This window comes from Ruditapes philippinarum, unplaced genomic scaffold, assembly GCF_026571515.1.
Source record: "Ruditapes philippinarum isolate M1 unplaced genomic scaffold, ASM2657151v2 ctg4810_1_1_1_1, whole genome shotgun sequence".
NCBI classification, from domain to species: Eukaryota; Metazoa; Mollusca; class Bivalvia; order Venerida; family Veneridae; genus Ruditapes; species Ruditapes philippinarum.
This window is the reverse complement of record NW_026858822.1, coordinates 28,981-51,225: the sequence shown is the minus strand read 5'-3', so window position 1 is coordinate 51,225 and position 22,245 is coordinate 28,981. Positions and strand designations below refer to the sequence as shown.

General features: G+C 32.5%; 1 protein-coding gene across 1 annotated transcript in view; it reads left to right on the top strand.

Moving 5' to 3' along the window:
• The window catches only part of LOC132754374 (ER membrane protein complex subunit 1-like), a 30,573-nt gene extending 10,877 nt beyond the window's left edge, over positions 1-19,696 (top strand). The window contains exons 7-22 of the mRNA XM_060744984.1: positions 906-1,058; positions 1,453-1,524; positions 2,376-2,474; positions 3,096-3,192; positions 3,687-3,859; positions 4,757-4,909; positions 5,535-5,699; positions 6,318-6,488; positions 7,196-7,321; positions 8,621-8,708; positions 9,574-9,693; positions 11,249-11,367; positions 14,643-14,853; positions 15,620-15,704; positions 16,241-16,389; positions 18,435-19,696. Of these exons, the coding sequence (XP_060600967.1) occupies positions 906-1,058; positions 1,453-1,524; positions 2,376-2,474; positions 3,096-3,192; positions 3,687-3,859; positions 4,757-4,909; positions 5,535-5,699; positions 6,318-6,488; positions 7,196-7,321; positions 8,621-8,708; positions 9,574-9,693; positions 11,249-11,367; positions 14,643-14,853; positions 15,620-15,704; positions 16,241-16,389; positions 18,435-18,595 (2,142 nt within the window). The 3' untranslated portion in view covers positions 18,596-19,696. The remainder of the gene's footprint in view (positions 1-905; positions 1,059-1,452; positions 1,525-2,375; positions 2,475-3,095; positions 3,193-3,686; positions 3,860-4,756; positions 4,910-5,534; positions 5,700-6,317; positions 6,489-7,195; positions 7,322-8,620; positions 8,709-9,573; positions 9,694-11,248; positions 11,368-14,642; positions 14,854-15,619; positions 15,705-16,240; positions 16,390-18,434) is intronic.
• The last annotated feature ends 2,549 nt before the right edge of the window (positions 19,697-22,245 follow it).

The following is a 22,245-nucleotide window of genomic DNA, read 5'->3' as shown; positions in this document are numbered from 1 at the left end:
GTTTAATTTTGAATTTTTAATTTATATAGGTATTTATTGGCTAAATTATGCTAAATCTAGTAATAAATATTGTACCTGATATTTTCAAAGTGTAATATAATCAAAACTAGACGGTAAAAGTATTTCATATTTTACAAGATCAACCAATATACTTTTTTAAAAATTTAGGGAAACTTTGAAAACAGGCACTCATTTGGGTAAATTTTAAGAATTTTTTGAATTAGGCTCCCTAAGTAGAAAAATGGTCAGACATGTAGTAAAAATGGGTGGGGTAGGGTAACATTTTTATACAGATTTCATAAATTTTAAGTAGAAACCATAATTTTGCTTATGTGGATTGTGAATTGAATGGTACTATTTTTTTCTTACCAAAAATTTATGGGAAAACATTTTTCATTAGAATGTTATTGCAGATTATTTAAAGGTTCCTCATTTCTAAAAAAGGGCCCTCATAACATCCTAGCTTGAGTTCAGAAAAGTGGCCATAACTTGATTTCCGTACGGTAAACTTTGTTTAAATTTTGCATACAGGTGTACTTTAAGGTATACATCTGACCTATGATGTCAATTCTTTAGTTCCTGATAGTACCCATTAGGGTCCTAATACCTTAAATGGTGATTGACCATTAATTGAAAATGAAAAATATTAATTTAGGATATAATATGAAAGCTACGTAAATTAGAAAAAAAATGCCACACTCTCTATTACATGTATTACAATTGAACGCCACCGATACATTTAAAACAATAGTTATAGAAATTTATTGTTATATCATGCAGACCGCTTTAAAAGTTTTGTACATTTTTCTTGTCCGGCTATTATTTTGATATTGAAGTATATTTCATTTATACTTTGAAGAGAAAACTAGTCAATAAACAATGCCAATCGTCAAATCTTTTTACAGGATTTAGGTCATGATATAACTGAGGAGTCAAGATGGATCGAACAATATTCTCCAAGTATGAAAGGGGAGGCTGTTCAAATAAACAAAGATCGTACAATTCTTGTGACAGTCAAGGACAATGGAAAAGTCATTGTGATGAAAGATCTACCAAAGGTGTGTACAGTATATTATGGTTACTGAATATAGAGAGGATTTAAGAAATAAGATTTAAATTTTCCAATTCAAAAGAAGAAAGAGGGTAATATGCAATGATAAAGTAATACTTTTTTTAAGTATTCTCAAAGATCAAAACTGAAGAAAATATTCAAATATCAATCATCAGTTAATTGAGTAAGTAAGGTTGTTTTTATTTCATGTGGCAAAGCTATCTCTCCAGCTTAATGAAGGTTGGTGGTTCTACTCTGGTGTCCATTGGTGGGTGAAATAATGCAAAAAAATGACATTCCGCCATCACCAGATCCCTTATGAATATTTTTTTATGTTGGTTTGACTTTAAACAAACAGACAAAACCAACAAAACATAAAAAACTTAACTTTTGTATTACAGAGTGTAATAGCATCTACTGTGCAGTATGAGGGCAAAGATTACATTATAAGCTTGGAACAGACAGGGCATGAGGTATTTTACTACCTTAAATTTAATAGAAAATAAATTAATTTTGATGCAATATGCTGATAAAAATTTGAGAGAAGATGTTAATAGTCTTAATAAATAAAATGTTGTAGAGTGGTGTAAGGTTTAACTGTGATTCTCAGTCATGCCTGAAATAGTGTAAAGCTGTCTACTTCTTTTCATCTACAATATCAATTTTAAGCTCCACTTTTTTTTTTTTAAAAGAAATAAAAAACAGCTGCCAAACAGTTTATTAGAATTATACATCCTTTTCTACTTTGCTTTTGCTTTCATCAAGACCTGAGAAAAGTTGAGCGCATTGCTTCTCAGATAGTAAACAAATTGTACTGTTAGGATTTTTAGAGGTTTATTGGAAGCAGCAAATATCAAATATTTATTTTAGGTCTTATTTATATGTTTCTTGATTAATGTAAAGAATTGGCTATAAAATCTTAGTTACCAGGACCACTGTTATATGAATACAACTGTTGATTAATAGACCTTAAACTGCGAAATTTATAAAAAAGTTTATTTTTGCTTTCTCCAAGCTAATCAGAAGGTACAAACAAACTTTTACAGTTACAACTTGAAAATTAAGCACAACAGCTTTACAAAATCTATTGTGACTGTAGTGCAGTGTGAAGCTATAATGGTAAAAGTTTGTTTGTAACGGGTGATTTAACTCGGAAAGACCAATATTTGCGGAAATTTGGATAAGTGCTATTGATAACCGTATCTTCACCTTGGTGCAGTAACCGTTTAACTCCTTATATAAGTCAATAGGAGTAAACCCATTACTGCACTAAGGTGATGAAATGCTGTAGCAGATAGAATAAGAAGATTTCTCTATTATACAGGAATTGACAGTGAATATGTATGAGACAAATACAGGGGACCAATTATCCGAGGCCAATCATAAAATACACTACATGAAACATCATGGCCGACCTTTACAGGTATTTCATTGTTTCTTTGTTTCATTATTAACGCCCACATGGAAGATGTGTTGGCCTCATTTAATAAAGTTGTTACTTACTTACTTACTATTCGTGGTTTTGTGTCTAAAAAATACATGAATCAAGGAGTAGTTACCAGACAAATACTGAAAATAATGGATGTCAGAATGCTTATTATTAATGACGAAATTCACAGGTTAAGGAGTCAATTTTTAAAGTTGCATCCCTCCAGCAGAGCCATTATATTTCAAGAAAATCAAATTTGAGAATAATGTACTTATATTTTTTTGAAAAAAGCAAAAAGATTCTAGTAATAATTTACATGTTACATACGATTTTGTAGTATTTATCACCATATTTCTACTGTGTGACTAAGTATTAAAAGGCAAAAGAAGCAAAAGATTGTTCAGCAAATTGGCCAATAAGTAACACTTAGGAAACTCTGCACCATCAAAAATTAAAAGCTTTAGAGAAATAAAATTAAAAGCAACAAGTAACATTAAGGAAACTCATCAAAAATAAAAAGCTTTAGAGAAATAAAAAAAAAAATTCTGGCATATAACAGGCTTTAATGTTTAATAAGTACAATGAGTGTCACATGGTTATATTGAAAATTTACAGGTAACATGTGTTCTTGGTCAGAGAAAAGATGGAAAAATGGCATATAAACTGGCACTACTGTCTGAGGATTATGCTGTCCAACTCTTTCATAAATCAGGTAATTATAGTTACGTATATACTGTTATGAATATATCTTAACATCTTTTATAGAATGAGGACCAGTAGTAAGGGCCCCTGAATCACTAGCACATCACGTCTTTGGGGTTTTTTTACCTGCTCCAGGTGTATATTTCCTGTAATTAAGAAAGCCATCAAGTTGGCTAATTAGTAGGTCATTGATTCTATCTAGAAATCAACCTCTGCTTTAATTGTGCTGAGAATCTGGTGTAGTTGGTAAGTCGTGAGTAAATATGAAAAAATTGCTGTTTCACATATCCAGTTTCAATGCATAATGTATTACACAAATATATATTAGTATGTGTTGTTTGGTATTTGGACTGTTGCATCCCTTAAATTGACAATAGCCAGATCCCAACAACAAAACCCCCCAAACAAACCTGGAGATGTAGAGATGAGATAGCAATTTTTAAGTTCATAATTTTTTGATTATCCTATCTAATAAATATTAAGTTGTAAATATTTTGTGTACAGGTAAAGTAGCATGGAGAAGAGATGAGTTCTTGGCTTACACTGTTGCCGTAGAAATGGTTGACCTTCCTGTGTCTGAGAACCAGGCCAAGTTTGAGGACGAGTTTGGTTCACATGAAGACAATGTTATGACCATGTTTGTAAAGAGGGTGAAAACTCAACTCTCACAATTACAGGTAACTTAAATAATAAAATTGTTTTATCCTCAGTCTTTTTTCATTCCAAGAATTATCTTGGGACTTCATGAGCAGAGAAAGAAAAGTGGAAATGCCGTTGCACCCTTTGTTTGAAAATATTAGCATTCTGAAAAACTGTGTTTAAAATGTGTTTAATGTCATCCTAACTCTATTTGTCATATCATCATAAGCACTTTATTTCAATGTCATCAGTACTTAATCTTAATGTTTGTAATGTGATAAGCAGGATATTATTAATATCATCATCACAATATTCATATTGTCATCATCACAATATTCATAATATCATCATCACAATATTTGTAATATCATCATCACAATATTTGTAATATCATCATCACAATATTTGTAATGTCATCATCATAATATTTGTAATGTCATCATCATAATATTTATAGTGTCATCATCATAATAATCATAATGTCATCATTATAATATTCGTAATGTCATCATTACAATATTTGTAATGGCGTCATTGCTATATTTATAATGACAATATCATTATATTTATAATGTCATCCTTCATCACAATATTCATAATGTTATTATCACAATATCTGTAATGTCATCATCACAATATTCGTAATGACATCAACACAATATTTGTAATGTCATCATCACAATATTCATAATGACATTACACAATATTTGTAATGTCATCATCATAATAATCGTAATGACATCAACACAATATTCGTAATGTCATCTTTACTACATTTGTAATGTCATCATTGCTACATTTTGTTTTGTCACCATTACTGTATTTTAATGGCTATCAATGTCATGATCACTATATTTATAATGTCAACATCATATATATGTCATAATATATTGTCATATAATTGTAGTGTCATCAGTGCATTAAATATATTTCAGACATTTATCATACAGCAGTTACATAGATTACAGGGAGTAAAACATCATACTGTGATAGAGGAGGGGGATGATGATGATACTGAAGATGAAGAATTGTTACGAGATGAATTTAGTCTTCATAAAATCATCGTCATAGTAACCAGTCCTGGCAAGGTATAACTACCTGTTCTAAGTTTATTTATTTTGGTGATAGCAACATACAAACAAATGATACAAACAAATGATGATAAAACGTAGAAATATCAGTAATTGAAGAGGGAGATATTAAAAAATGTGAAAGACATGAAATGATGATGTACACATTTGTTATTTTGAGGTTTTGTGTGATTTTCAACAAATAGTTCTGATGTAATCAACACTTCATAGTGATAAGCATAATTATGATCTCTAGTTATAGTGACATTATGTCCATCCAAAGATATAAAGTGAGTAAACAGGTGAAAATCAAAGAAGTTTACATTTTGCCATGAATCCTTTCAATTCTGTCATTTACTTTGTATGAACAATAAATTATTTACATGGCCCAATTAAATTTCTGTAAATATCCATAGGAATTTACATGTAACATTCAATTTATAAAATGAGTGGGGCAGTCTTTTTATATTTAAGGCAGATTTACATGTTATCCTGAACAGTTTTGGTCAGTCATAATTTTTAAAAGTCATTTGTTTGAAATATATAGCTAATTCAGCACATCTTGACAGTGAAAAAATGGGCATAATGTCAAAGTCAGGAAGATTATCAGTTAGATAATAACATTTTTTTCTTGTTTTAACAGATTGTTGGAATGAAGACGGTCAATGGGCATTTACTCTGGCAGCATTTTCTTCCAGAGTTAGGTCCCTTTGATAGATTTGGGAGGGAGAAAGTGTTACTGCATGTACAAAGAACGACAGCTCATTTCCCGAACCCACCACAGTGTGTGGTACTGGGAAGGAACAGGGTAGGTTACTCTATTCGTCAAGTTTGTTATAACTCATTTATACAGCAATTTACAGCTTATATTTTGCTATCAAAGAAATTTATAATATTAAGTGTCAAATTAAGTTGTCTCTGGCATTTTAAAAGCCAGTATTTTGTTTGAATATAATTAGTTTATACAAATTAATTTTAGTGTTATTGTGTTGGAAGCTATAAGCAGATTGAAACTCTCTTGAATCTGTTCATGGAATCAACCAGTACTAAGTAAAGAATGTAAAGTTTCTTGATCAAGGTAACAAGACTTGCCCCTAATGGGAATTTGAACCTATGCAGTCAGCAATTCTTAGATTACTAGTTTGAAGCGTTAACTACTTGACTTAACCTCCACTTCTTTTCAATATAATTAACATATATAGGGAATTTAACATGATTGTCATTTTTCTGATGGGCTGTATTGCTCTAATTGATTGCATGCAAGAATACAAATTTATGTAATCAACAAGAACAGATCTGTATCTTTGTATTTATTCAGTTCCAAAAATGAGAGAAAATTTATAGGCATGTAAGAAAAATACTTACAATATGGCAACAACAGGAAAGATAAATGGGAAGTTTATGTTTTGCATTTGGTATACTTTAGGCTTCAGGACGTGGGCAGCTGTTTGCGTTTGATCCTATCAGTGGCCACAGTGTTGCACAGATGCCCCCTGGTGGACTACATCTGCCGTACAATATTCAGCAAGCATTTTTACTGGGAGAATGGGACGAGCATTTTATGAAGGCCTTGATTATGTTAGATGATAGTTTCACGGTATGTACTGTTGATTAAGTAATATTAAACTTAATGAATCAATAAATATTACCAAATGTTGGATAATAATGTAACCGAAATAGCTTTTGCCTTCTACTAACAGTTTATGTAATATCTGTTGTTAGGTGCGTCCATCGCCGAGTCTTTCTCTGCTGTAGATTTGAGCCGCGCCAGATCTTTGGATTTTTCATGTAAGAAAGGTATTCAGCTAGGTTATGGAACCCCAGTGGTTCTACTCAGGTGCCTGTTTGTGCCTGAACTAATACACAGAAGGGTACCAGAGGTCTTTATACACAAGTAAAGCTGGAAAGTCACCATGACCTATACTGTGTTCGTGTGATGTTAAACCGAATCAATAAAAAAATTCAATAGGTTTTGCTTTTGGTAAATAAACAGATAAATGTAATAGATTATGAAATAGAGAGGAAACTTTTAAATTAATAATTAAAAAAATAGTAATTAATCCATTGCTGCATTAAAATGATGATTTATGGACTTAACATATGAGTTTACAAACAGGATTTAGCCTATTTCTATACTGATGGTAAAGGCTAATCTTTTTCAGTTCCAGTAGATGAAGGGTTAGTGTAAATATACTTGCAATGTTTTATGTTAAGATCACCAAAAAAATATTATTATCTTAAGAAATACAATGTGTTACAAATTGCAACAAATTTTAATGATGTGAACACTTTATTTTATTGCAGATACACACCTACCCAACCAGTGCCCAGAAATTTGTAGAGAATCATAGATCATCTATTTATTTGTACCTGGCAGAGGTTGATAACAGTCTACTGAGCGGATACAGATTGGTTCTCAATCAAAATAAGGTAAGAACAAAAGCAAAGTGTCAATTTGTAATGTTAAAGTGTGCAATATAATATACAATACTGTTAAAGAATGTATTGCATGAAAATTAAAATGGGCTTCATTTTATTAACCAGGTTTTCCGAAGGAAAAAACTGGTTATTAGATTGAGGTATGTCGGCGGGCGGGCGGATAGGCGGGCGGACAGGCGTTAACAATTTCTTCTGTGCGCAACTTCTACATTTCTCGACGGATTTTGACCAAACTTTCACAGAAGCTTTGTCATCAAGTGCCCTGGCGCATATTGTTGGGGTTTTGCGAATGGATAATATTTGACCTAATTATGGCCCTTTGTTTTTTTTCCTTATATAGAATAATTTATATAGTGAACAATTTCTTGTGCTGAACTCCTCCTACATTTCTCAACGGATTTTGACCAAACTTTTACAGAAGCTTTGTTATCAAGTGCCCTGGTGCATATTGTTGGGGTTTTGTGATTGGATAATATTTGACCTAATTATGGCCCTTTGTTTTTTTTCCTTATACAGAATATATAGTGAACACTTCTTCTGTGGCAATTCCTCCTACATTATTCATGTTTTACATTGCACATAGTTACATTTTGTTGTTGCTTGTATTTGTATTTCAAATACAACATATTTATCTACAATGGTGATAATTGAAAACCTGGTTTTGTGGCATTGCCATGTTTCTTGTTTTTTGTTGGAAAAACAATTCTCTGTTGTTAAAACAATTCTTTGTTGTTCCAAACTAAGTATTTCAGTAATTTAATCTTGAAAAAGTGCATTATGTCACTGTTAAGTCGTCTTCAACATAGTGTCCCAAGAGCTATTTATAACATGTGAGTGAATTTTGTTTCTAAAAATATAAGATCGGGAAATGAGTCGTCCGCCTTTAGGGGTTTCCTTATCGTTTATGTATTATATTGATGACAAATTTCATTTCTTTTGATTTGACAATTATATGGAACGTTTTATTTAAAATAACAAATTTAACCTTGAGAAAAGGTGAAGCCTGCTTTAATAATTGTATGCATGAGAATATGAGCCGCGTCACGACAAAACCAACATAATGGGTTTGCGACCAGCATGGATCCAGACCAGCCTGCGCATCCGCTCAGTCTGATCAGGATCCATACTGTTTGCTATGAGTTTCTCTACTTGTCCTAGGGTTTGTAAGCGAACAGCATGGATCCTGATCAGACTGCGCGGATGCGCAGGCTGGTCTGGATCCATGCTGGTCGCAAACCCATTATGTTGGTTTTGTCATGACGCGGCTCAATTATTGTATTTATGTTTCAGTTATCAGCAGACAGTGTATGGACAGTTAATTTACAGAATCAGAGGCAGAATATCAAAATTACCAACATTGTAGCTAAATCAGTCCATGGTAATATACACTTTTGTATACTTATACTTTGTAAACCAGATTTTCTGTTATTAGATTTGTGACTGTTGGCAAACATTTTATTATGTACGCAACTGCTATATTTCTCATGGGAATTCAATCATACTTCCTCAGAAGTATTATTTTCACCAAGAGCTTTGTTTTTGTGTTCAGATCATATATACAAAATAAGGCCTCTGTGACAATTCTTAACTCTTGTCGCTTTTGTGTTTATGAATGAGATTTTTATTGCATTGTTAATTATGTTTAGAACATAAATTCCATATATTTTTATTGCATTGATAAAGGCATTAATGACATAAATTCTGTCTATTTTTTGTGCTTTAACAACATCAATGACATATATTTTTATTGCATTGATAATTATGTTGAAAACATAAATTCCATCTATTTTTAGTGAATTGATAATAATAATTGATAACATTGATAACATGAATTACATATCCTCAACAAATAGTTTCAGAATATTTTTTTGCACATATCAGTGCTGCTTTTGTGACTCTGTAAAAATGGTATTGCACGGCCGTGCATATATTTTGACGTGACGTCATTAGCGTTATGCAAACATAGTGTAAAGACGCGCTCAATGTTAGCGTTCTACTATAGGCGCGTCAACGGAAAATGACTCTTTTTCATTTTAACAGTCTTTATTTTTTAGTATTTGAAAAATAGAATATTAAATTCGTGTAAGCTCATTACTGAATTTATTGAACCCGTAAAATAAAATAATATTATGCTCACCAGAGGCTCGCATAATATAATTGATTCAACTTGTTAATAAATCAGAATTAAACCTACACTCATTCAATATCTTCTTCTTAGTACTTATTCTTTTCTTGTATTTTAGAGCACACATATTCTCAAGGTCGTGTGTTAGGAGACAGAAGTGTGTTGTATAAATATCTGAATCCCAATGTTGTGGTAATCACTACAGAGGGTGAAGAGCCTGCCACGTCTCAGCAGAAAGGTAAATTATTTATTTATGTAGTCCATTTTAGTTAGAATGGGTTGGTGTTTTACTACATGTCTGATTAGTAGAGCTGGAGAACATGAGATTTAGGTATTTGGTATCACAACAGTTTCTTGAAATGCGAGTGTTTTATGAGTTTGAGTTACAATTCTGTAATCTTGAGTAACAGTGCTGTAATCTTGAGTATCAATGCTGTAATCTTGAGTAAAGAGGCTGTACTCACCAATCCCAATAATATAAAAATGATAGAATGCCTCTTCTCTGATTCTCTGATTTAATTGTATGGATTTTTTTTTAGAAATATTAAACTGTGTTACTTGTTTCTTAAAAAGAGGTGTTAGGTTATGTGGTGACACACATGGTTATGTGGTCACACACATAATTAAAATTTAAAGCTGGCATATAAAATAATTTTCCAACTTTTTGCATAATTATTCATAATTTAATGCCAGGGGCCTAGCAAAATAGCTGAAAAAGCCACTGCACACAGCTAAATGTATGTTTATGTAAGAACCAGACCTGGGGATGATTACATTGATCAGTAATTGATTTAATTACAATTACTTTCAGGTTTTATTGTAATTGATTACTATTGATTACTCAGACTTGCCTCTGTAATCAATTAAATTACAATTACTTTAAGAGAGTAATTGATTGATAATTGATTACATTCAATGTAAAATAGAATCCATACTTAAAACCACCCCTGAATAAAGACCACCCCCTTAATAAGACTATTTTTTTCAAGGTTCTTTATGTCAATGGTTACATGATCCAGAATTAAGAACAACCGCCTATCCACTTTTTAAGACCACCTGATTCAGTTCATATTATTTGCTTTATTCTAAATTTGACCCCACTATTGAGACCACTGATATTAAAGTCAACACTTATCTAGATCTAAAATATTGTTGTTATGATCATTCTGCTTGAATGCTTTGCATGACACTTTATTTCACAAGGTGTGAAAAACCGTTATTATTGGTTTATTGTATGAAATAAGGTGAGAAGGTAAAATTTAGAGTTTTCAGCAAATTTATTTTGTGAAGAATTAATTTTTATTTGATAGGTGATTTAAATGACTAAACAGACCATTGTCATAAAGAATGTAAGCAATGATAAAAATATTTGCAATTAAGCCACCCAAAATTAAGACCACTTTGGTCCAGCCCAGATTTTGGTCTTAATTAAGGGCTTTAACTGTATAAATGTAAAACAAAAGTTTAAACTGTAACATCATTCATGTAAAACAAAGGCATCCTTTGAATTGAAAAAGTTTCCTGTTAAATCCTGAAAGTAATCAATGTCAATCAAATTGTAATCATAATTACTGACTGAATTTTAGCTGTAATTGATTAATTACAATTAAATTAATCAATTTTGGGCAAGGTAATCAATTACATGATGATTACAGTGTAATCATGTAATCAATTAAAAAATCAATGATTACAATTAATGATAACCCCAGGTCTGGTAAGAACATTCTAGTTTAGACATAGAATCATGTTAGATATAAGTTAGTGTACATGAAGAGATTTTCTGTATTTTACAGGATATCCTGTGATCAATGTGTATGTAATAGATGTGATAACTGGTCACATGATCTTCCATGGTAACCATAGAAAAGCCCAGGGACCGTTGCATATAGTACATTCTGAAAACTGGGTTGTAGTAAGTGCATGTATTATTGTTATCATTCTTTTTTTTTCTTCAACTTTTAATTACCAAAAACCAATTCAAAATTAGAGGTACAATATACATCAGAAATCCACAATTTTCAATTCTTTATCAAGCATTTGTTTTAATAATGTTTTAATAATGGATGACGAACGTGTAAGATGTTTGCAACCGTAGAAAATATCGCTGAATGTGCAATAATGTGTGCTGGAGGTAGCAATATGTAAACAAAGTAGTATTTTCACTTCCATAGAAAATACTAATTCACTAATATTATACCAATTGCCAACAAAGCAACAGAAGCAGCAGAAATTCATCAACATGTGTGTATATGGCAAATATTAAAATGCTTAATTTTTTAGCTCACCTGACCACGAAGTGGTCATGGTGAGGTATAGTGATGGGGCTATGTCCGGCGTCCGTCGTCGTGCGTTGTGCGTCGTGCGTTGTGCGTCGTTCGTCGTCAACAATTGGGTTGTTAACAGTCTAGCAGTCACAGTTTTGATTGGATCATCATCAAACTTTGTCAGAATGTTTGTCTCAATGAAATACAGATCGAGTTCGAAGATGGGTTATCTCGGGTCAAAAACTAGGTCACAGGAGCTAAAAATAGAAAAAGCTTGTTAACACTCTAGAGGCTGCAGTTTTCATACAAATATTCTGGAAATTTGTCAGGAAGGTTGTTTTAATGATATCTAGGTCAAGTTCGAAGATGGGTCATCTCCGGTCAAAAACTAGGTCACAGGAGCTAAAAATAGAAAAAGCTTGTTAACACTCTAGTGGCTGCAGTTTTCATCCAAATATTTTGGAAATTTGTCAGGAAGGTTGTTTTGATGATATCTAGGTCAAGTTCGAAGATGGGTCATCTCCGGTCAAAAACTAGGTCACAGGAGCTAAAAATAGAAAAAGCTTGTTAACACTCTAGTGGCCGCAGTTTTCATCCAAATATTCTGGAAATTTGTCAGGAAAGTTGTTTTGATGGTTTCTAGGTCAAGTTCAAAGATGGGTCATCTCCGGTCAAAAACTAGGTCACAGGAGCTAAAAATAGAAAAAGCTTGTTAACACTCTATAGGCTGCAGTTTTCATCCAAATATTCTGGAAATTTGTCAGGAAGGTTGTTTAGATGATATCTAGGTCAAGTTTGAAGATGGATCATGTCTGGTCAAAAACTAGGTCACAGGAGCTAAAAATGGAAAAAGCTTGTTAACACTCTAGTGGCTGCAATTTTCATCCAAATATTTTGGAAATTTGTCAGGAAGGTTGTTTTGATTTTATCTAGGTCAAGTTCGAAGATGGGTCATGTCTGGTCAAAAACTAGGTCACAGGAGCTAAAAATAGAAAAAGCTTGTTAACACTCTATAGGCTGCAGTTTTCATCCAAATATTCTGGAAATTTGTCAGGAAGGTTGTTTAGATAATATCTAGATCAAGTTTAAAGATGGATCATGTCTGGTCAAAAACTAGGTCACAGGAGCTAAAAATAGAAAAAGCTTGTTAACACTCTAGTGGCTGCAGTTTTCATCCAAATATTCTGGAAATTTGTCAGGAAGGTTGCTTAGATAATATCTAGGTCAAGTTCGAAGATGGGTCATCTCCGGTCAAAAACTAGGTCACAGGAGCTAAAAATAGAAAAAGTTTGTTAACACTCTAGTGGCTGCAGTTTTCATCCAAATATTCTGGAAATTTGTCAGGAAGGTTGTTTTGATGATATCTAGGTCAAGTTGGAAGATGGGTAATGTCCGGTCAAAAACTAGGTCACAGGAGCTAAAAATAGAAAAAGCTTGTTAACACTCTTGTGGCTGCAGTTCTCATCCAAATATTCTGGAAATTTGTCAGGAAGGTTGTTTTGATGATATCTAGGTCAAGTTGGAAGATGGGTCATGTCCGGTCAAAAACTAGGTCACAGGTGCTAAAAATAGAAAAAGCTTGTTAACACTCTAGTGGCTGCAGTTTTCATCCAAATATTTTGGAAATTTGTCAGGAAGGTTGTTTTGATGATTTTCAGGTCAAGTTCGAAGATGGGTTATCACCGGTCAAAAACTAGGTCACAGGAGCTAAAAATAGAAAAAGCTTGTTAACACTCTAGTGGCTGCAGTTTTGATTAAAATATTCTGGAAATTTGTCAGGAAGGTTGTTTTAATGATTTCTAGGTCAAGTTCGAAGATGGGTCATGTCTGGTCAAAAACTAGGTCACAGGAGCTAAAAATAGAAAAAGCTTGTTAACACTCTAATGGCTGCAGTTTTCATCTAAATATTCTGGAAATTTGTCAAGAAGGTTGTTTTGATGATATCTAAGTCAAGTTCGAAGATGGGTCATCTCCGGTCAAAAACTAGGTCACAGGAGCTAAAAATAGAAAAGCTTGTTAACACATTAGGGGCTGCAGTTTTCATCCAAATATTCTTGAAATTTGTCAGGAAGGTTGTTTTGATGATGTCTAGGTCAAGTTCGAAGATGGGTTATCTCCGGTCAAAAACTAGGTCACAGGAGCTAAACATAGAAAAAGCTTGTTAACACTCTAGTGGCTGCAGTATTGATTCAAATATTCTGGAAATTTGTCAGGAAGGTTGTTTTGATGATTTCTAGGTCAAGTTCGAAGATGGGCCATCTCAGGTCAAAAACTAGGTCACAGGAGTTAAAAATAGAAAAAGCTTGTTTACACTCTAGTGGCTGCAGTTTTTATTCAAATATTCAGGAAATTTGTCAAGAATGTTGTTTTGATGTTTTCTGGGTCAAGTGCTAAGATTGGTCATGTCTGGTCAAAAACTAGGTCACAGGAGCTAAAAATAGAAAAATCTTTTTAACACTCTAGTGGCTGCTGTTTTGATCCAAATTTCCTGGAAATTGGTCAGGAAGGTTGTTTTGATGATTTCTAGGTCAAGTTTGAATATGGGTCGTGTCCAGTCAAAAATTAGGTCACATTGCCCAAATATGGAAAAATCTTTATAACACACTAGAGGTCACATGTTTGACTCAGTCGCATCAAACTTGGTCATGATGCTTGTTAAAGACATTGCTTGGATGCGGTTGTGTCAGGTGAGCGATCCAGGGCCATCATGGCCCTCTTGTTTTTGGAAACCGTTACAAGATACCAAAAATTAAAAGTTTTTGAGAAATAAAGATGAAACCCAATAGGCCTTTATATTTTTTTCTGCACTAGGGGCACTTCTTTAAGTTACTGCAATAGTGAAAACTGAAAAATTTCCTGGAACTATCTTTTAAGTATTTGAAATTTGGGTAAATGAAAAATAAACCTCTCTTCTAAATTTCAGTATAGTTATTTTAACGCAAAACAACGTCGACACGAGATGGCAGTGTTAGAGATGTACGAGGGTAAGAACCAAAGTAATGCCACAGTGTTTTCCTCGTTCACGGCTCCCCAGCAACCTCTTGTGATGAGACAGAGTTTCATCTTCCCTCTACCCATGTATACAATGACTACAACAATAACAGAGAAAGGAATTACAACCAAAGACCTTTTAAGTAAGTCTTCTTGGTATTAATTTAAACTTACAGTGCAAACACTCTGCATTGAGGCCCTTTGTAATGCAATCACTAAATAGTGTAAACAAGCAGTAGCCCTGAGTAAAGAAATAACTTTTTTATGCTTTTAAACATTTTTACAACATATCAGTTCTTCCTGGAGAAAGACTTTACAATGAATTTAACCTCTCTAGAACAACACCTCCAGTGTCTATTCTAGGAGGGGGGATGGGGGAATTCATTCATATTTTTGAGAATTCCCCCCTATTTTTTCAGAGACAGGGGGAAAAATTTTATATAGAGAAAGAAGGAAAAAGAACAACCAATGTAATAAATTCTCACTTTTCAATAAAAATCCTCCCTGTGTTTAGAACCATAGAATAGACACTGCACCTCTTAGAAATAACCAAAATCTTTGTTGTTTCACAAAGGTTTTGGCTCTGTAAAGGTTGTGCTGTCTTTTTTTATATATATCTTCTAGAGCTTAACTGAAACTACCCAGTACTGGCATTATATAAAGAAACATGGTTTCATGTGGGTTATTTGTGTAGCTATTTATAGTATTGTATAATTAAATGTAGATATTTTTAGTTCTTTATGATTTTTGTGATTATGAGATTTTTCATGATTTTGTTTAGATATTTTACAATTTTTGTTTAGATATTTTATAATTTCACAAGGATTTTTTTCTTCGTTATGTGTAGATAGTTTATAATTAAAGAGGCTTAATATATTTAGTTAGTGAACAAATTTATATCTGTTTCAGTTGCCTTGAAAAATGGTGGAGTATTTACATTACAAAAAGCTTTCCTGGATCCTAGACGACCATTAACCCCTACACAGGAAACACAGTAAGTCTTCAATCTCTAGTGACAATTTATGTGTATTTTTGCACCAGTTATCAAACTATAAAATTTTATTTGCAAAGAATGATTCTCTGAATATACTGTTTTCATCACCATTTTTCTTCCCTGTTAACTATTGGAGTATGGTTTGTTTTTGCTAATTTTGACTCATTGAATATGTCTTATGCATACATTACCTAACATGCTTTCTTGACAATATTTTCACATTTTAAAATACATTTAAAATGCATGTCTTCATAAAAGATAGCAGGAGTCTTGGCATTCAGCTTTAAGCCATACCAGGTTCAAAGGGCTTGTCCATCTTTCAAACATTTTAGCAAAAGTTTCGAAATAAATACTGACTGAATAGCAAACACTGCAGACCCTTTAAGTTAAGTATTTTCCAATACAGTTATCAAAACAATAACTTTGTGAAGTTCAGTCTTTGGTTGGAGACTTTTAACATTCTGTTTTCATTGAATAACTTTACATTTTTTAATTAAAATGAAACTTTATAATTTTGCGATAATTTCTTTTTTCAGAGAGGAGGGGACATTCCCATATATTCCAGAGTTACCTGTTCATACAGAGGGTATGATAAATTATAACCAGACTTTGTATCATGTACAAGGAATTCACACATCACCTACAGGGCTAGAATCTACTTCATTAGTACTATGTTATGGATTAGGTAAGGTTCTTTGTAAATTAGTTTTAGTAGTTGTTATATATTGTTTTTATGCAAGTTGTATTAAGTCTGTCCTGATTTAGCTTGTCTAAGTCTCCACAATGGCAGTTTTAATTTCTTTGCTTGATTGCATTGGTTTGTCATGTCTGGACAGTAACTTTACTATGCACTGCTCAAATGTTGAATAACTTTGCACATACTGTATGTCAACCTCAGTAACTTGATTTTTATACAGTATCAAAGGGAAAATGTAATATAAGTAAACTATTTATAAACGTTAATACAGAAACTGCAAATGTTTTAGGTTTAAACCGGTAATTGGGTTATTCAGAAGATAAATTGCGACAGGAGCAGAATTTAGTCAGTATGTTTAACAAATGTGGATTTTAATCTATGTAAAACTAGCTAATTGAAAGTTTTCTAACTTGAAAGCATTTATTTTAATTACTTATAAACTTAAAGGAAAAAAAAACAATGAATGGGATTACCATGTTTTTAGCTCACCTGTCACAAAGTGACAGGGTGAGCTTTTGTGATCGCTTTCCGTCCGGCGTCCGTCCGTCCGTCCGTCCGTAAACTTTTACTTTAAATGACATCTCCTCATAAACCACTAAGCCAATTTCATTCAAACTTCACAGGAATGTTCCTTTGGTGGTCACCTTTAAAAATTGTTCAAAGAATTTAATTCCATTAAAAACTCTGGTTGCCATGGCAACCGAAAGAAAAAACTTTAATTATCTTCTTTTAAAGAACCAAAAGAGCTAGAGCTTAGATATTTGGCATTAAACATCTTCTAGTGAGTGTCTACCAAGTTTGTTCAAATAAAAGCCCTGGGGTCAAAATTGGCCCCGCCCCAGGGGGTCATTGATTTTCCCTATATACATATAGTAAAAACTTAAAAAATCTTCTTTTAAAGAACCAAAAGAGCTAGAGCTAAGATATTTAGCATGAAACATCTTCTAATGAGTGTCTACCAAGTTTGTTCAAATAAAAGCCCTGGGGTCAAATTTGGCCCCGCCCCAGGGGGTCATTGATTTTCCCTATATGTATATAGTAAAAACTTAAAAATCTTCTTTTAAAGAACCAAAAGAGCTAGAGCTAAGATATTTAGCATGAAACATGTTCTAATGAGTGTCTACCAAGTTTGTTCAAATAAAAGCCCTGGGGTCAAATTTGGCCCCACCCCAGGGGGTCATTGATTTTCCCTATATGTATATAGTAAAAACTTAAAAAATCTTCTTTTAAAGAACTCAAAGAGCTAGAGCTTAGATATTTAGCATGAAACATGTTCTAATGGGTGTCTACCAAGTTTGTTCAAATAAAAGCCCTGGGGTCAAAATTGGCCCCGCCCCGGGGGTCATTGATTTTCCTTATATATGTGTATAGCAAAAACTTAAAAAGTATTCTTTGAAAAAACCTAAATAGCTAGAGTTTAGATATTAAGCATGAAACATCTTCTAGTGAGTGTGTACAAAGTTTGTTCAAATAAAAGCCCTTGGGTCAAAATTGGCCCTGCCCCGGGGGTCATTGATTTTCCTTATATGTGTATAGGAAAAACTTAAAAATCTTCTTTGAAAAAACCCAAATAGTTAGAGTTTAGATATTAAACTAAACATGTTCTAGTTAGTGTCTACAAAGTTTGTTCAAATAAAAGCCCTGGGGTCAAAACTGGCCCCACCCCAGGGGTGTCATTGTTTTTAACTATATGTGTATAGTAAAAACTTAAAAATCTTCTTTTAAAAAACCCAATGACCTAGAGCTTAGATGTTTAGCATGAAACATCTTCTTATGGGTGTCTACCAAGTTTGTTTAAATAAAAGCCCTTGGATAAAATTGGCCCTGCCGGGGGTGGGGGAGGGCAGATTATTGTTTTTCATTGTAAGTGTGAACATCATGAAACATCTTCTTATGGGTGTCTTCCAAGATTGTTCAAATAAAAGCCCTGGGGTTTAAACTGGCCCCGCTCCGGGGGCCTACATACAGGTGAGCGACCTCAGGGCCATCATGGCCCTCTTGTCTCTATGTTTCATTTATTTTTTCTTTTACAGACATGTTCCACACAAGAGTTCAGCCATCTAAAATGTTTGATGTTTTGAAAGAGGATTTTGAACACTGGTTGATTGCTAGTGTAGTGTTGTCCATGTTAGTCGCGTCATTTATTACTCAGAAATTAGCGTCGAGAAAAGCTTTAAACCGTCAGTGGAAATGATGAAAAGTTTGTAAAATCTAGGTTCAAATTAGAAAGAAGTATTTTGCCATTTGTATTTAACAAAATACAGGGTCTACAAAGAAGGATTTATGTTTTGAGTTAAAAAGGTTGGAAGGAATAATTAAGCTAGTCTTGTGTTTTACATTTTGGTGCAACACTTGGATTGACCTAATTTTACAGTGTCCAGTGAAGAGTCATGGTTAGGTATAAAACTGATGTAAAGGTATAATAGATTTAAAGCAAGTCAAGTATAGAAGATGCACTAGTCAGGAATTAGTGTAAAAAGGAAAGAATTTAAACTGATATATGCTTTGAAACTGATATTGATACTGTTTGGTTTTTTTGTCTTAAATTTTTTCATTTCATTCCGCACAGGATTGCTGAAATGTTAAATTCTTATTGTTTCCCAAATATTATTATGAAAAGTTTTGATTTATACATTTAAAAAAAGTAATGGTTCTATGCAGAAAAAAAAAACCCACATTAAAATTGAACTTGTTACCTACTGGAAATGAAAGTGATTAGCCGTAGCCTCAAGTATACAGCCAGTCCAACCAGTTACCGACACTCAGCGGACACATCTATATAGTGTGACCAGGCTAAAATCTTTGCATTGTGATATCGCAATTCCTTACACTTAGATTGAACTGCTCTAAATTTAATGCACATAAATTCAGCAAGTGAAGGGTTACGATAAAAAAAACTGTTTATCAGACAGTCATGATTTAGAAATGAAGTTTAATCGAATATTTATTAGCATGTCATAAATTCCAGATTTATATAAGAACTTTTTTTTTCTTCATAACAAACTTGTGGCATTAACAGAACAAAAGTGTGTTCATGTACTCGAATTTTTTTTTATTAATTATTCACAACAGGGTAAGGATTATTTTGAAAATATTTTAATAGTTAATGTTATTATGCAAATATACTAAGTAACTAACCCTCTCAAAAATACCAGTAATAGGTGTCATTTAACTGACTATCGTAATCCTTGTGGTGTACATGTATGACACCCTAGACATTCCATATCCATGATTATACCAAATGTTTGTATTGTGTTCATTTTGATGGTGCAGTTAACAAGTTCTGTGGCTAAATGTTCTGTTTTATTGAAGGATACATTGCTCCTATCACTTTAAGAAATGCTAATTATATATCTACATTATTTCTCTACCTGTTTTATTAAAATTGAGTAGAAATAACACAAATATCTCTATAAATTGACATTGATAGTATAAAAATGAAATAAAAAAAGTGTGTGGATAATGATTTTTATTATGTAGAAATGAGAATTAAATTACAAAATTTCTTACTAAAATTTGACTTTAACAGTATTCATATTGTAAAAGTCTAACAAACACACAAAAAGCCATATTCACATCTTACAAACACACAAAAAGCCGAATTCACATCGGAAACATTTTCACTACAGCACTTCTCATTGTTAATGGCAAACAATATCTTGACAAACATTTTTAGAATATATAAACAGACATTGGATAATGGATATAAGATAATACATAAGATGTGAATTTGTCTATTTGTGTGTTTGTAAGAATTGAATTTGGCCATTTATGTGTTTGTAAGAATTGAATTCGGCCATTTGTGTGTTTGTAAGATGTGAATTCGGCCATTTATGTGTTTGTAAGATGTGAATTCAGCCATTTATGTGTTTGTAAGATGTGAATTCGGCCATTTGTGTGTTTGTAAGATGTGAATTCAGCCATTTATGTGTTTGTAAGATGTGAATTCGGCCATTTGTGTGTTTGTAAGATGTGAATTTGGCGATTTGTTTGTTTATGATTGCTGGATTATCCTTTGTTATAAATGACAGTCCTATAAACTTGAATTATATACTTGTATATTTTGAATGTATCATTATTTATTCAAGAAAATATTTACAGATAAAAGTTCTTCCTGTACTTCAGTTGAGTTCTGGCTGAATTTGCTTGGCTTGTTTACTAAAAAGAGACCCAACACAAACAAAAGTAAGCTGTAAGATTGAGCTTAAACTATACAATAAGTTAATGAAACAGAATGAAAATTTTAAACCACCTGCTGGTTTATAAAAATATTAGGAAAGTACAAAAAAAAAACATTTTGCATATCTTTTTGTTGTAAAATTGTCAAATCATTGAGACCGAAAGTTTAATTGGCAGTGCTCCCTTAGAGCATTAAGTTTCTTTAAATATGGGCGTCCAAACACCTCTCCCCTTACCACTGTGGGTTCGAATCCACAACAGTGACTTTGGATTCATTTATGTGAGGAAGCTATCCAGCTAGTTCTACTCTGTAGCACATTCATGCCTGAAGTAATGCATGGAAGGGCACCTGAGATCTTCTTCCACCAGTAAAGCTAGAAAGTCACCATTTGACCTTTACTGTGTTGGTGCACCGTGAAACACAACCAAAAATAATGTTTAGAACTCCCTTACAAGAATTGCAATTAAAACTGGTTTCAAATATTGATGCAAAATTGCACCTCCTCAAAATAAGATGATTAGTACTATTTAGTATTTGTGGTTACTGATGTTTTTAATTGTGTATAAATAAATTTTATGCTTGTGTTGGTAATTGTGATCAAATTTTTTTAGTATATTTGGAAAAGTAAGGTCATTGTAATCTAAGCGTGAGGTAAAATTGGATACAAGTGTATAAATGAGGAGTAATCATTTGAAATTAATTGATTAATGTAAATTTATCCTCAAAATGTTTGTGAAAACTAACGATTAATTGTTGTTTTATTCATGTGGAACAACCATTATTTTAGAATTTATTTCTCATTCTTTTTTGTTGATCATAAATCATCAAAAGAAATTAAGCATACTTATTCAAATCACTAGCTCAAGGAAATGGTGACAGGTGATATATCTGTTGCTACCCTTTTTCTTTATTTGTTTGTTTACATATTTAAAACCCACTTTATCATGTATATATATATATGTTTTGTGGGTGTGTTTTACTTAAATGCTAAAGAGTGCAATCATTTATAAACCTTACACAATATTTTTCATCTTGTCTAGATGTTATGTATTTAATTCATTATTGCACAAGTCATAATTTGGGATCGTTTTGATTTTGATACTGAACTCCCTTTTATCCACAATGACATATGGACTGTTCCGAATTTAAAGCAGGGAAAGTCAAGTACACAAATATAGCAGTGTTACAGTTACAAAACTGATATTTTTCAAATTTGAAATAAATTGAACTTGAACACCAATTATATGCATCTTGTAAAATTTATAGAAGTACCATTTATAAATACATGTACTTGTACATTATTGTTTCATCAAGAAAGACTTCAACATGAATCTGCTAGTATACATGTATATATTATCCTATGATTGGGAACATGAAGATTGAATTGCGTCTATTTATTACTATTCATTGTTGATGCTTTGTCATAAACTTACTTTGTTATATTATTGTATAAATTACCATTTAAAAAATCATGCTCAAAATGATTGAATTTAGATATTTCTTTAATATAATATGTTGTAAACAGATCATTAAATACTTGATAAATCAATAACTGTGGTTGTTTATTTATGTTTAACCAAATCTGCTATTCAGAACACTTCTCTGATTATCAATGATTAACTAAGAGTCTGGAAGAGCTGAAAGTAGTTCCAACTACTATAATG